The sequence below is a fragment of the Salarias fasciatus genome, chromosome 19 (genome assembly GCF_902148845.1).
Source record: "Salarias fasciatus chromosome 19, fSalaFa1.1, whole genome shotgun sequence".
Classification (NCBI taxonomy): Eukaryota; Metazoa; Chordata; class Actinopteri; order Blenniiformes; family Blenniidae; genus Salarias; species Salarias fasciatus.
This window is the reverse complement of record NC_043763.1, coordinates 24,095,597-24,108,246: the sequence shown is the minus strand read 5'-3', so window position 1 is coordinate 24,108,246 and position 12,650 is coordinate 24,095,597. Positions and strand designations below refer to the sequence as shown.

At 49.1% G+C, this 12,650-nt stretch overlaps 1 protein-coding gene across 1 annotated transcript in view; it reads right to left on the bottom strand.

Moving 5' to 3' along the window:
• The window catches only part of syne2b (spectrin repeat containing, nuclear envelope 2b), a 120,281-nt gene that overhangs the window by 23,838 nt on the left and 83,793 nt on the right, over positions 1 to 12,650 (bottom strand). Inside the window, 17 exon segments of the mRNA XM_030117541.1 lie at positions 1 to 80; positions 2,072 to 2,229; positions 3,261 to 3,362; positions 3,433 to 3,615; positions 4,170 to 4,392; positions 4,489 to 4,622; positions 5,574 to 5,744; positions 5,837 to 5,947; positions 6,031 to 6,186; positions 6,292 to 6,468; positions 6,572 to 6,724; positions 7,621 to 7,821; positions 7,914 to 8,034; positions 8,129 to 8,313; positions 9,010 to 9,126; positions 9,300 to 9,473; positions 9,544 to 9,765. Coding sequence (XP_029973401.1) covers positions 1 to 80; positions 2,072 to 2,229; positions 3,261 to 3,362; positions 3,433 to 3,615; positions 4,170 to 4,392; positions 4,489 to 4,622; positions 5,574 to 5,744; positions 5,837 to 5,947; positions 6,031 to 6,186; positions 6,292 to 6,468; positions 6,572 to 6,724; positions 7,621 to 7,821; positions 7,914 to 8,034; positions 8,129 to 8,313; positions 9,010 to 9,126; positions 9,300 to 9,473; positions 9,544 to 9,765 — 2,668 coding nt within the window.

Here is a 12,650-nt window from a genome sequence, read left to right as displayed (position 1 = left end):
CCTCCATCCTCTGCAGGAACTCCATCCAGCTCTCACACTTCTGCTCGAAGGTCTGCAGCCGCGACGCCTCCGTCCTGCAACTGGCTGCGCAGAGCGGCCGCGGAGAGACACTTTCAGAGGGCGTCTCCGTGGAAACCTAGGCAGGGATCTGCAAGCTGCGGCTCTACAGCAGGGTGTTCTGCACCTTTATAACCAAACTCTGACTTTCTGCTACGTCAAGCTGTTCTGGAGCCACAAAGAACATTTAACCTTTAAAAGAGGTGAATGCAGCTCATAACGTTTCATAGAAAGTTTGATGCACATGTAAAAAAATACTACATCTTATGATGCATTTAATGGGTTCAGAGTAGTGAACATTTTATTAAATTAACCTATTTTTTGTGCCTGATTTGAACAGTTCTGCTCATATTTTCAAGTATTTTTTTCTTGACCATTTTGACATTTTAGCTCGGGGGTTCCTCAATTAGTGGACCGCGGTCCACGACCGGACCGCAGCACACCTCGCTTCGGACTCAGGGCAAACGGCAGTTTTCCACAAAAAAAAAAACAAATAAAAGAAAAAGAAAAAAAAAATCTTTTTTTAAACATATATTATTTTTATTAATCACCAATCTATCGCTATGCGCTACTATTCTATCGCTAATTTTTGTTTCATTTTAGTCAAATATCTCTCACGTTCCCACTTCTGTTGTGTTCAATCACTGCATGCGCTCTGCGCGCTGCGTGCTGTGTGTGTGCGTGTGTGTGGCGTGTGTGTGTGTGCGTGTGTACGTGCATGCACGACCTGCCTTGTACATGACATTAATAAATGGACCCATGTTTGTATGGAAAAAAAACTAATGTGGACCTTCAAGATTTGTATTTGAGGACCCCTGCTTTAGCTGGTTCAGCCATTTCCTTTGAAGCAATTTGCATGATTTTTTTTTCAACCATATTATGTTCCTCTTTTAGAAATTCTCAGACATTTCAGTTTTTTTAAGGGGCTGTATCGGGCAAAATTCACTTTTATATGTTTCAAAACCTAGTTATATAGTTATTAACTCATCAAAACACCCCCAAAGCGGGTTTTTCCCCTGGTACAAACCCCCCCCCCCCAACGCAGGCCCTCGGCAATCAGTGTTCCCCGCTTTTTGTAACTCCGACTACGGAGATAAACTTTAACCATCGTCTGAAAGCAACAATCAAGCAAGAGCAAGAGTCTGAAGAGTCTGAAGGGTCTGAAGGGTCTGAAGGGTCTGAAGGGTCCTGAAGGGTCTGAAGGGTCTGCGCTTGGTGAGTTCTAACAGGAAAAGACGTTTTCCCGCGTGTCTTTGCGTGTAGAGAAGCTAGAGCTAAAGAGCTAAAGCTAACCCTTAGAGAAGCTAACGCATGACGTATTGAAGCTCCGATTGGTTGAAGTTCGCTGTCAGTCAAAGTCCACAGGGGGAGAGGCGGGATTTTCAGTGAACCAGAGCGTTTTCTCTTCCGAGTTTCAGAATTAGCCCCAGAAAATTTTTTATTTCACACAAAATGACTTTTCCTTCGCGCCAAAAATAACTATTACCACGTTAATACCTATAATAGGGGTTTGGACGAGCTAAAAAAGCATGCTGCAGCCCCTTTAAGCTCTTCGATCACTTTTCCCCACTTCCTGTGGTTATTGCTATTTTTCCCAATTTGACTTGTACCGTTTTTTCGGAATCCCTTTTGAACTGAGAGTGACGAATCATTCCGAACAGTGCTGTGGTGTCCAACTATAATAAAAATGAGTTTAATGTTCATTGATGTTTCACGTTGTGAAGGCTTCGAGGAGCCGCTGCAGGGACTGAAGAGCCACATGTGGCTCCAGAGGTTCCAGACTCCTGCTCTACAGCAACCTGTGGCTCTTTTTTTAATTAATATGTTAATTTATGTGCATCCTGATGAATCCTAAGCCCCGCCCCTTTAACCAACAGCAGCTTCTACAGTCACATTCAATCTGACTGTAACTGTCAATCACACCTGGAAGTGGGCGGGGCCAGTGAATTAATGGAGAATGAATGAAAAGCACTCAGAGAGGCAGAGAAAACGTTCCCGCCGGTGATTCTCTGACCTGCAGGCTTCCTGGGCCCGGGCGGCGGTCTCGGTGCAGCGGCGGCCGAGGCGCTGCAGGCGGCGGGCGGCGGCGTCGCCCGGCGGCGGGCCGCCGCAGCTCAGCTCGTTCAGAACATCCAGGTCAGCAGACAGACCGCCGAGCTCCAGGAGGCCAGACTGAGGACAGACGGAGCAGATCACAGGCTCAGACGTCACGGCGCGCCCACAGGCTCCGCCCACTCCTCAAACACACTCCTCACACGCACACACACACACGCACACACACGCTCCTCACACTCATTCACACTTCTGTCCTCACACAAACACTGAGCACCACCAGAAAGCAGAGCAGACCAGAAGGTCTCAAACCTTCCTGTTAAACCCCGGAAACAGGAAGAAGCTGAAATGGTAACACTTTACTTGAAGCACCCGGTGTAACACACAAGTAGTTATAAACACTCATAAATGATCACGATGCTTTATAACTCACTATACAGCATAGGGTTAGGGTTAGGGTTAGGTCCTGGCACTGTGATCATTTATAACTATAGCTACATGTGATATAATGGCATTATAATGCTTTATAAATGTACTTATCATGTGTTACACAGGGGGGGCTTCCAGTAAAGTGTTACCGCTGAAATCAATTCACTAAATTTTAAAACTTGGAAAAGTGGGTTTATGACTGTATCTGGAAGAAACGATCATGGGAGGCGGAGGAAAACTTCACTGATGCTGACGAGGTAAATGTAATAAAGGGCAGAGGCCCAATTAACAAGACAGCTGTGTGAAAGAATATACAATACCTTCTAAAATTCAACTAAATTAAAAAAAGAGCAAAATACCGAAAAAGCCTGAAATGTTAAAAATTGGGAAAAAAATGAAAATAAACTGTAGCAATAATAATAATAATAATAACAATAATAATGATCACCATCATAATAAAAATAATCAATATGATCCTAATTCTAATAAGAAAGCTGATAAAATCTGAATGAAACAAAATGAATAAAACGATTTAGAAACTATTTTCTTTGCTCTCATATTTAAAACACTTAAATCTGCCGTCGAGCATTTTAATGAAACTCCGCCGCTGACTGAAGTGTTGACTGACCTGAATAAGTGGATCAGGGTCTGAGCTGCCGTCTGCTCGTCCACACACACACTCACACACACGCTCACACACACACTCCATTCATGAGGCTGACCTGCTGAGCGGCGCCGGCCTCCAGCCGCTGCCTCCACGCCTCCAGCTTCTCCTCCAGCGAGTCCAGCTCGGCGCCGAAGCCCCGCAGGTGGCGCAGGTCCTCCTGCACAGATGGAGGGTGAGGTCCTGCTCGGCTCCCAGGGGAAGACCGGAGCGGCGGCGCGCCGTCGTACCTGCAGCCGACCCAGCTTCTGGCCCAGCTGCTCCCGGAGCCGCAGGACGCCCCGGGACAGCAGCCGGCGCTCCCATTGGACCAGAGCGGCGGCCGGCGGCTCCAGGCGGCCAATCAGCTGCTTGGAGGCCTGCAGCACCTCCTCCAGGTGGGGCTGCAGGTCCTGGGAGTCCTGCAGCAGGATCTGGAGCAGCAGGAACAGATTCCTCATAACAAGACAGATAAACTGTCTGATTTTTACTGACAGTGTTGTTCATAAAAGGTTATTAAGCTAATTTTGTTTAGAACATTTGATATGGTTTTAAATAAAGTGATTCCAGTTTAACAGGTTTGTTTCAGGATATAGATTTACAAAATTAAGTTAATAAATTGTAAAACATGTTTTATTTATTTTTTCTAATGAGATATTTTATGGACTTTTCTGTAATTTAATCTTTTTATTTTCTAAATTTTTTCTCCTTCCTGAATGTATAAAAGAAAATGAGTTTAATATTTAAAAAAAAAAAAAACTTTTAATGATCTGTTTTTAAGTTTTCCTTATTTTCATCATATAGTATTTCATAGTTATTTTTCATATTTTAAATTTTAGTATTTTAATATTTAATTTATAAATGTTTTTATCTGTTTTTAGCATCGGTTTGAATGTTGTTTCATCAAAACTCCTGGAATAGAAATGTTTCTGAAGGATAACTGTAACCTCAGGTTCAAGGTGTGTGAAGGTGGAGGAGTGTGACCCACCGCCACGGCGTGCTCGTGCTCGTGCTCGTGCTCGTGCTCGTCTCCGGGCCGCGCGGCGTCCTCCAGGCCGCCCGTCTCCCCGCGGACGGCCGCCGCCTCGCCCCGCAGCCGCAGCAGCCGCTCAGACAGCGCGGCGGCCCGGTCGGCGAAACGCTGCCACGTCTGGAGCAGCGAGGCGGAGCTCTGCAGGCGCTCACACACACACACACACACCTCCGCCCACCTGCAACACACACACACACACACACACACACAGCTGAGGCACATGCTGCGTGTGTGTGTGTGTGTGTGTGTGTGTGTGTGTGTGTGTGTGTCCCACCTGCTCCGGACGCCCTGCAGCCTCCGGTCCAGCACGGCGGCCGCAGCAGGACGGACGTTTCCTCTGAGAGACGAGACGAGTGAAGACAGTCCGTCCAGATCCGAGTCCGAAGCCGAGAGCTGCTGCTGGAGGAGCTGCGCACACACACACACACACACACACACACACACACACACACACAAAGGAGGAGAAAAACTGTTAAAAGTGAGATTTAATTCAGAAGTTGAAGCCATCTTTATACTTTTTCACTTTCTTTCAAAAACTTTTCTTTCTTCTGATTTTCTGCCGGTTTGATTGATGGAACTCAACTCACCTGCAGTTTCAGTCGTTTCAGCAGACGGTTTAATGTTTCCAACTCTTTTCGGTCTCTTTCTCACCGTTTCTCTGTTTTGGACAGTTTTTGACTGTTCCAGTAGTTTTGATCATTTTAGCTCATTTTACTGTTCTTCAGCCTTTTCAGCCATTTTTGATGTTTTCCGTTCTAATAGAATTTACTGATGTAACCATCACCACTGTTTTAAAAGATTAGTAACACTTTACTTGAAGCACCCGGTATAACACATTATAAGTGTTTATAAGTAGTTATGAACGCTCATAAATGATCACAATGCTTTATAACTCACTATACAGCATTGGGTTAGGGTTAGGGTTAGGTCCTGGCATTGTGATCATCTATGAATGTTTATAACTATAGCTACACGTGTTATAATGGCATTATAATGCTTTATAAATGTACTTATAATGTGTTATACAGGGGGGCTTCAAATAAAGTGTTACCAAAAGATTTTCACCTTTTTTTTTCCACTTCTTGTTCTCGTTGTTTAAGAAGCTCTTTACTAGTTTTATCTTATTTTGAATTGTTTTTGTTGTTTTCACAGTTTTGAGACTTATTTATAAGGTGAAGCTGTTTCAGTCATTTCAGCAGTTTGATCAGCTTTTTGCCACATTTCGCTCTTTTTGGAGCCACTTCCTCTCACATGTCAAACTTGTGTGTGATGCTGGTCCCTGGCGTGTTTCACTACATCCACCGCAGCACCAGGCAGCGTCCCGGTGTGTGTGTGTGTGTGTGTGTGTGTGCGCGTCACCTGCAGCCTGTCGTGGAGGCGGCGGTGCGCCTGCAGGCAGATCTGCGGGCAGCCGTAGAGGTCCAGAGTGACGGAGGTCCTCGCCGCTCTCAGGCTCCACTCCTGCAGGCTGCTCTCCACGCCGCTCCACCGCTGCTGCTCGCCGCTCAGCTTCTGCTTCAGCGACTCGGCCTGGAGGGGAGCGCAGACTCAGCGGTGTGTGTGTGTGTGTGTGTGTGTGTGTGTGTGTGCGCGTGCGTGTGTGTGTGTGTCACTCACATCGCCGTGTGAGAGCCTGCAGGGACCGGGTCGGTCTGCTGGAGGACGTCTGAGCCGTCCGTCTCTCTCAGGCTCTGCAGAGCCGCAGCCTCCAGCTGGATCTTCTCCTGCAGGTCCTGAGGTGCAGTGGAGAGAGCGGGTCCGTCACCCTGCGGGACTCGAACCCCGACCGGGGTGTGTGTCGGGTGGTGTTTCAGACCTGACAGCGGTCGACGCTCCTCTGCAGCTCCGCCCGGCTGCCGGCGCTCTCCGCCGCTCCCATCCAGACGTTCTGCTCGGCGATCCAGCTGTTGACCCGCTGCAGACGGGCGTCCCGCTCCAGCCGCGCCCTGAGCTCCTGCTCCAGGTCCCGGACCTGAGGCAGAGGGGCGGAGCCTCAGCGGGCGCGGTGGCGCGGCGGAGCCTCAGCGGGCGCGGTGCCGCGGCGCCCGGACGGCGGGACGCCGGCGTGCGGCCTCACCTGACAGCTGAGGGCGGCCTGCAGGCCCAGCCAGGCCCGGTTCAGCCCGCCCTGCTCCTCCGCCCAGCCGTTCAGCTCGCAGCGCCTCTGCTGGTCGCTCCCGGTACTGCAGGCCTGCAGCGGCTGGTTCACAAAGTCCAGGATGGCCTGATGGGAAGACATCTCCACCTGACGCTCCTGAGGAGACCAGGGTCACGATGAGCGGAACATCTATCCATCTATCTGAGAGGAGCAGTTAAAGAAGGATGGATCAAATCCACAGGACGTTTCGGTCTCGGACCTTGCAGTATCCGAGGATCCGGCTCAGATCGCTGCTGGAGAAGCGGTTCTGCTCGATCCCGCTGCGACGCTCCTCCAGCCCGGATTCAGCCGCTCCGATCCAGGCCTGCAGCTCCCGCAGCGCCCCCTGCTGGCTCTGGCTGTCCATCCACAGCTGAGGAGGACAAACAGGACCCAGAGTCACCGTTAAAGCCGCCGTCCCGAGGAAAACGGCGTTACTGTCAGACCGAAGGAGAAGCGGCTCAGCTCTACAGGGGGAAGAGTCAACGAGCCAGGAAACATCAGACAAAGCAGAGAAGAGAGACGATAACTCCGGAAAAAAGATGAGAGGAGTCTGCGGAGGACGATGAGAGGCTGAAGAAGAACGAGGGAGAGAGAAGAGGAGAGGTGGAGGAGGTCTGGATGATGACATGACGAAGAAAAACAAGAGAATCAAAGAAAGAGAGAGAGAGAAACAAAATCCTCGACTGTAAGATGTGAAAAGAGCTCTGGATGGACAGACGATAGATAGATAGATAGATAGATAGATAGATGAATGTGTGGGTGGATAGAAAAATGGATGGATGACATAGATGAATTGATGAGGGATGAATTGATGAATGGATGAAGGACGGACAGACTGTTGGATGGATGGACGGATGGACGGACGGATGAATGGATGATGGATATAAAGATGAATGAATGTGTGGGTGGATGGCAGGATGGGTTTATGGACAGATGGATGGATGATGTATTATGGAACTGATGATGGACAGACGGATGATGGACAGATGGATGAACACCCGGCGCTGGCGGAGGTGTTTCTGTGCCGTAGCAGCGCTCAGCAGTCATTCATTCATCCGCTGGGCGGCTGTGATTCGCTTTATGAAGAAGTTGTCTGACAATCGGGAGGTTGTGAGTTTGATTCCCCCCTTCCACATGCTGAGGTTTCCTTGGGCAGAACTTCTCCCGGTGGACGGACTGAGCGCCTTGCACGGCAGCCGCCCCCCCCGGTGTGTGAACGTGTGTGTGTGAATGGGTGAATGTGACGGTGGGCTTTCCGGAGCTCACCTCCTGCAGCGTCTGCCGGACGGCGGGCAGCTCGGCCTGCAGCCCGGAGAAATCCAGCTCCAGCTGCCGGAGGCGGCTGGACTCGTCCTCTGTCTGTCCTCCTGCGTCTCGTCCCGCCGTCCTCAGCTGCTCCAGCTGAGCGGCAGAACTCATCACTGAAACCTTCAGCTCAGATTTCTCCTCCAGCTCGGCGGACAAGGCCTGAAACAGAACCGTTAGAACCGTAGAACCATGTGGAGCCCCGTTCCCTTCGGTCCTGGGTTCTCTGAGTGAAGCCGTGTGTTCGGACTGACCACAGCCTGCAGGTAGGCCTCCCTCTGCCCGTCCGTCTGACCTTTGAACTCTCTCCAGGTGTTGATGGACTCTCTGGCTCTCAGCATCCAGTCAGTCAGAGCAGCAGAGTCCCGAACAAACCTGGACGAGTAGAACTCGGTCAGAACCACGAAGCATCACAGCCGACCAGTAACGCAACAGGACTCAACCCCAGGAATCAACCTGCCAGTCTGACCTGTCCCTCAGTGTCCTCGTCCTCTCCGTGGTGGTGCGTTCCAGCTCCAGCCTCTTGGTCACAGCCGTCCAGCGAGCGTCCAGCTTGGCGGTGGCCACGCCCACCGCTCCACAGCCCGCCTCCTCCAGCCGGCGTCCCGCCTCCAGCAGGAGACTGAAAGCAGCCCGGTTGTCCTCCAGCAGACCCTGGAACAAGGAGGGAGGAAGAGTTCAAGACCAACTTCCAGACATGTCCATGTCCCTACATGTCCCTCCAGTCCCCCCATGTCTGTCCTGTCCCTCCATGTCCCCCCAATCCCCCCATGTCCTTCGAGTCTCTCCAGTCTCTCCATGTCCCTCTGATCTCCCATGTCTACCCAGTCTCCCCATGTCCTTCCAACCCCCCCAGTCCCTCCATGTCTCTCCATGTCTGTCCAGTCTCCCCATGTCCCTCCATGTCACTCTGATTCCCCTATGTCCCTCCAGTCCCTCCAGATCCTCCATGTCCCTCCAGTTCCCCATCCCACCATGTCCATCCAGACCCTCCATGTCCATCTGATTACCCGTGTCTCCATGTCTATCCAGTCTCACAATATCCCTCCAGTCCCCCAGGTCTCTCCGGACCCTCCATGTCCTTCCCAGTCCCCCATGTCCCCCCATTGAAACCAGTCAGACGTTTCCAGCAGAACAGTAAACATGAAGTGGAGCTGAGGGTCCCTCTGGGTGAACGAGCCGCTCTGAGCGGAGAACACGACGTTCCCCGACTGAAAACCCGCCGGGACGGATTTAATTGGAGCCATTAGGTTTGAGTGCAGCATGCGGTCCAAACGAGGAGGAGGGAACGCTGATAAAAGCGCCGTGAGCGGCCGCCGGGGGGCCGGGCGGCGAGACGGAGCGTGTCACCTGGCAGACGGAGAGCCGCTCGGAGTCGCCCTCTGGCGGCGCCGCAGGGAACGACGCCTCCGCCTGTCTCAGCAGGGCGTCGGAGCGAGCGCTGTCCTCCTCCCACCGAGTCCACGACTGAGACAGACATCAAACCTCACAGTGTTTACAGAGCCTCTCCAGTTCAAACAAGGTCAAATAAAACTGACGCAGTCAGTCGTTATTTAAGAGAGGAAAACTGATTTTGAGGTACAAATTTAACATTTTAGGGGAAAAAAGACATTTTGAAGAACTAAAGCTGCTGCTTCTACCTGCAGCGTTTCCAGCATGTGGGCTCCTCGGTCCAGCGCTCCCTCCTGCAGACGCTCCAGCTCCTCCTGCTGCTCCGTCAGTGCAGCCTCCACCCAGCGGGAGGCGCCGCCCGGGGCTCTGAGGGCCAGGTACTGCAGGCCGCTGAAGTGACGGTCCAGCCGCTGGAAGAAGCTCTGCAGAGGAACCAGCAGGAGTCAGCGAACAGGAGGAGCTCTCTGATGGAAGGACCGGCCGGACTCTGACCGTGTGGCTCTGCAGGCTCTTCTGGAGCCCGGCCTTCTGGACCGGCTCCTCCCGGACCGGCTCCTCCCGGACCGGCTCCTCCCGCTGGAGGCGCTCCCAGCCCAGACGGATCAGATCCGCCAGGCTGCCCAGCAGACGCTGGTGGAGCTGCTCCAGGTTCAAACTGGGCCTCGGGCCCTCAATGTGAGACGGGAGCCCCGCTGGCTGAGAGTCCAGCTCGTCCTGCACACCGAGAGGAAACATGGCTCAAGTCCTCCTCTGAGTCACACACTGTAAATAACTTCTGTAAATTTACGGCAGAATTTCAGCAGGATTATGATGTTTTCTCATAAACGGTGTTTTACTGTTAATATGACGATCAGTGAAATTACAGCTCATTTACTGTTTTTTAATTCTGTGTTGTTACCTGTTCTTTGCACCGTTCACTACCTTTTGCACATCCCTGTGTCCTACGAGCCTCTGTAGCTGTGAATTTCTCCGTGGAGAGATATTAAAGTCTGTTCTGTTCTATTCTGGAAGTTGAACAAAAGATTACACAGTTGAAAAAAACCCTGAAAAAACCCTAAAAAGTTGAAAAACATTCTAAAAGTTGAAATAAAAGCTCGAAAAATCTTTAAAAGTTAAAATAGTTGAAAAAACTGTAAAAAGCTGAAGTCGAGAAAAACCTGAAAAGTTGTGAAAAGCATAAAGGCATCAGTGAAATACCACTGAGAACCAGACCGAGGGGAGACTTTCTGCTGTTTTTCTGGGGTTTTAGGACAGAAAAAGGGAAAATGACAGAACACAAAACAATCACCAAACAAAATAAATAAAATCGCTGCCTGTATTTGGCATTTATCTAAAAAAAAAAAAGGCTGTTTAAATTCATTAAAGGTGTAATACAGGCTTTTCTCAAAAAGACGGAGCCAAACGTCTGTTACTCGCTTTTTGAAAAACGCGCATGCGCCAGACCATCCGCCCGGCTCTCCTGCTTCTCCCAGGAAACGCCTATCAATGACGGAAGCGTGCGAGCGCGTCCTCGTCTTCTCAGGGCGTGCACGGCTCTGTTTACAGTTTCCGCGATCGGCCTCGCTCATAAAGCTTGTTTTCCAAAACAGTTAGAGTTTCATTATGTCAGACTCGCCATCGGTAAGTACCGGCTGAAACCGAAGCTCACCGGCTACATAAACACTCTGAATGCGCAATACGTAGAACGTGATTGGGAGCAAGCAGCTCGTCAGAATGACTGACAAACAGACCCACCACTTTGATGATCCACTCAAAGCAAATAAATGGACTACACTTACATAGCACTTTTTCATCTGCATTAGCAGAGACCAAAGAGCTTTACACTGCAATATCACATTCACCCATTCACACACACATTCACACACCGGTGGAACATCTTGTATTACACCTTTAAACTGGACATACTTCACCAATTTTAGCATGAACACTCGTCAGACTGGATCCATCTGACTGTGGAACTGCCACAAAATAAGAACCTGACTGAGGATTTTTGGGAAGTTTGAGACGTGTTGAAAAGCGACATTTAGAACCTGTTTACACGACGTTTCTGAAAATCAGCTTTTTAAACACTGACTCCATAGAAGCAGGAGGAAGCTGCTGCGTTTGCACCTCGGCTGGAATTAAGAGCTGGAATCCTAATTCTAGAGTCGACATCGGACGGACGTCATTGTCAACATTCAACAGGACAGCATGTTGGACATAAAAATACAGAAAAGTGTGATTAATCGTGATTAACTAAAGGCAATTGTGCTATTAAGTACTTATAGAATTGCATTATTCAACAATGCTGCTGCAGTGTGAAGGAAATCAAAGACTGCAGAATGTCATTTATTTCATTTCATCCATAAACTGTGATCACGTTTCATTATCACATAAAACTTTCTTGCTCATCTACGTTACAAAGAAATTCTTCATGATCGTGATTTTTTTGTGCACACATTTCCTAAATCAGCATAAATATCAATCTTTATTCTTTCTGCTTCAGTAAAGATTCTCCTGTTCCCAGGTAAAATACCAAATGGATGCATTTGTCTTCAAAATATAAAATAATAGTTTAAAACTTTGCTTCAACATCGGCACTGTCCACAGAACTTCACGATTCATTTTATCAGTCATTATCGATATCTGTCAGTAGAGAGGATTGGCTTCTGAAGCCTTGCTGAAAGAGGTTTTTCATCAGTTGTATAAATAAACTGAACATTTAACACACGACACATTCATAATAGTTCTATATCGTTCTTTGTTCCTGCCGCTGGCAAGGCCAAACATCACTATCCCAGCCGCGCCTCGTCCAGGTCGGCATTTTAAACAAACTCTTCTGAGGTGAGAACTTTGCAGTAAAACTCGTCCCGCTCCGTTTGGATCAGAACCACAAAAAGCATTGAAACAAGTCTGAAGGATTTCAGCTGTTTGAGTTTATAATGGGAGCGGAAGGGAGAGGGTCCATTTAAACCAAAAAACAAGGATTTCTCTCATCACCAAGGCCACATTTCTGCCTCAATCTTCATAAATTATATATCAAAACGTAGATATTTTCCTTCTGATTCTCACAATGCTTTCATTTCATCTCCGTCTCAAACGGTTCTCTCTCCAGATGCATTTGTTTGAGCAGAGTGCAGAGTTTTCTCTCATCCGCTCCAATGCATTTTCTCCCTCAAACCCAAAAGTTCACACACTTTCACAAACTCGCTGTGGCTACATGGATGATCCTACAGACGTGAACATTTCAGGATAAATCCATGAAAGGCTTTTGACGCTCACGGTGAAAAGAAAAAATTCAATTTCGCCTCTCAGTTCTCAAGAAGCAGCATTTATTCACCCAAACAAACTGGATGAAAATCTGCCGACTCACTGTCATGGCTGATCTTATCTCAGAGCTCACAGTGACACACACACACATGCACACACACACACACACACACACACACACACACACACACACACACACACACACGCACACACGCACACATTTATCCATTACTTATGTAACTGTGTGTCCGTTGCGGCTGGCAAGCGCAAACTAAGATGTCCTCTGCAATTTTGCAGTTTATTATTATCATTCTTGGCAGCATCTCAATTTGTCTTTTTACATTATTCGC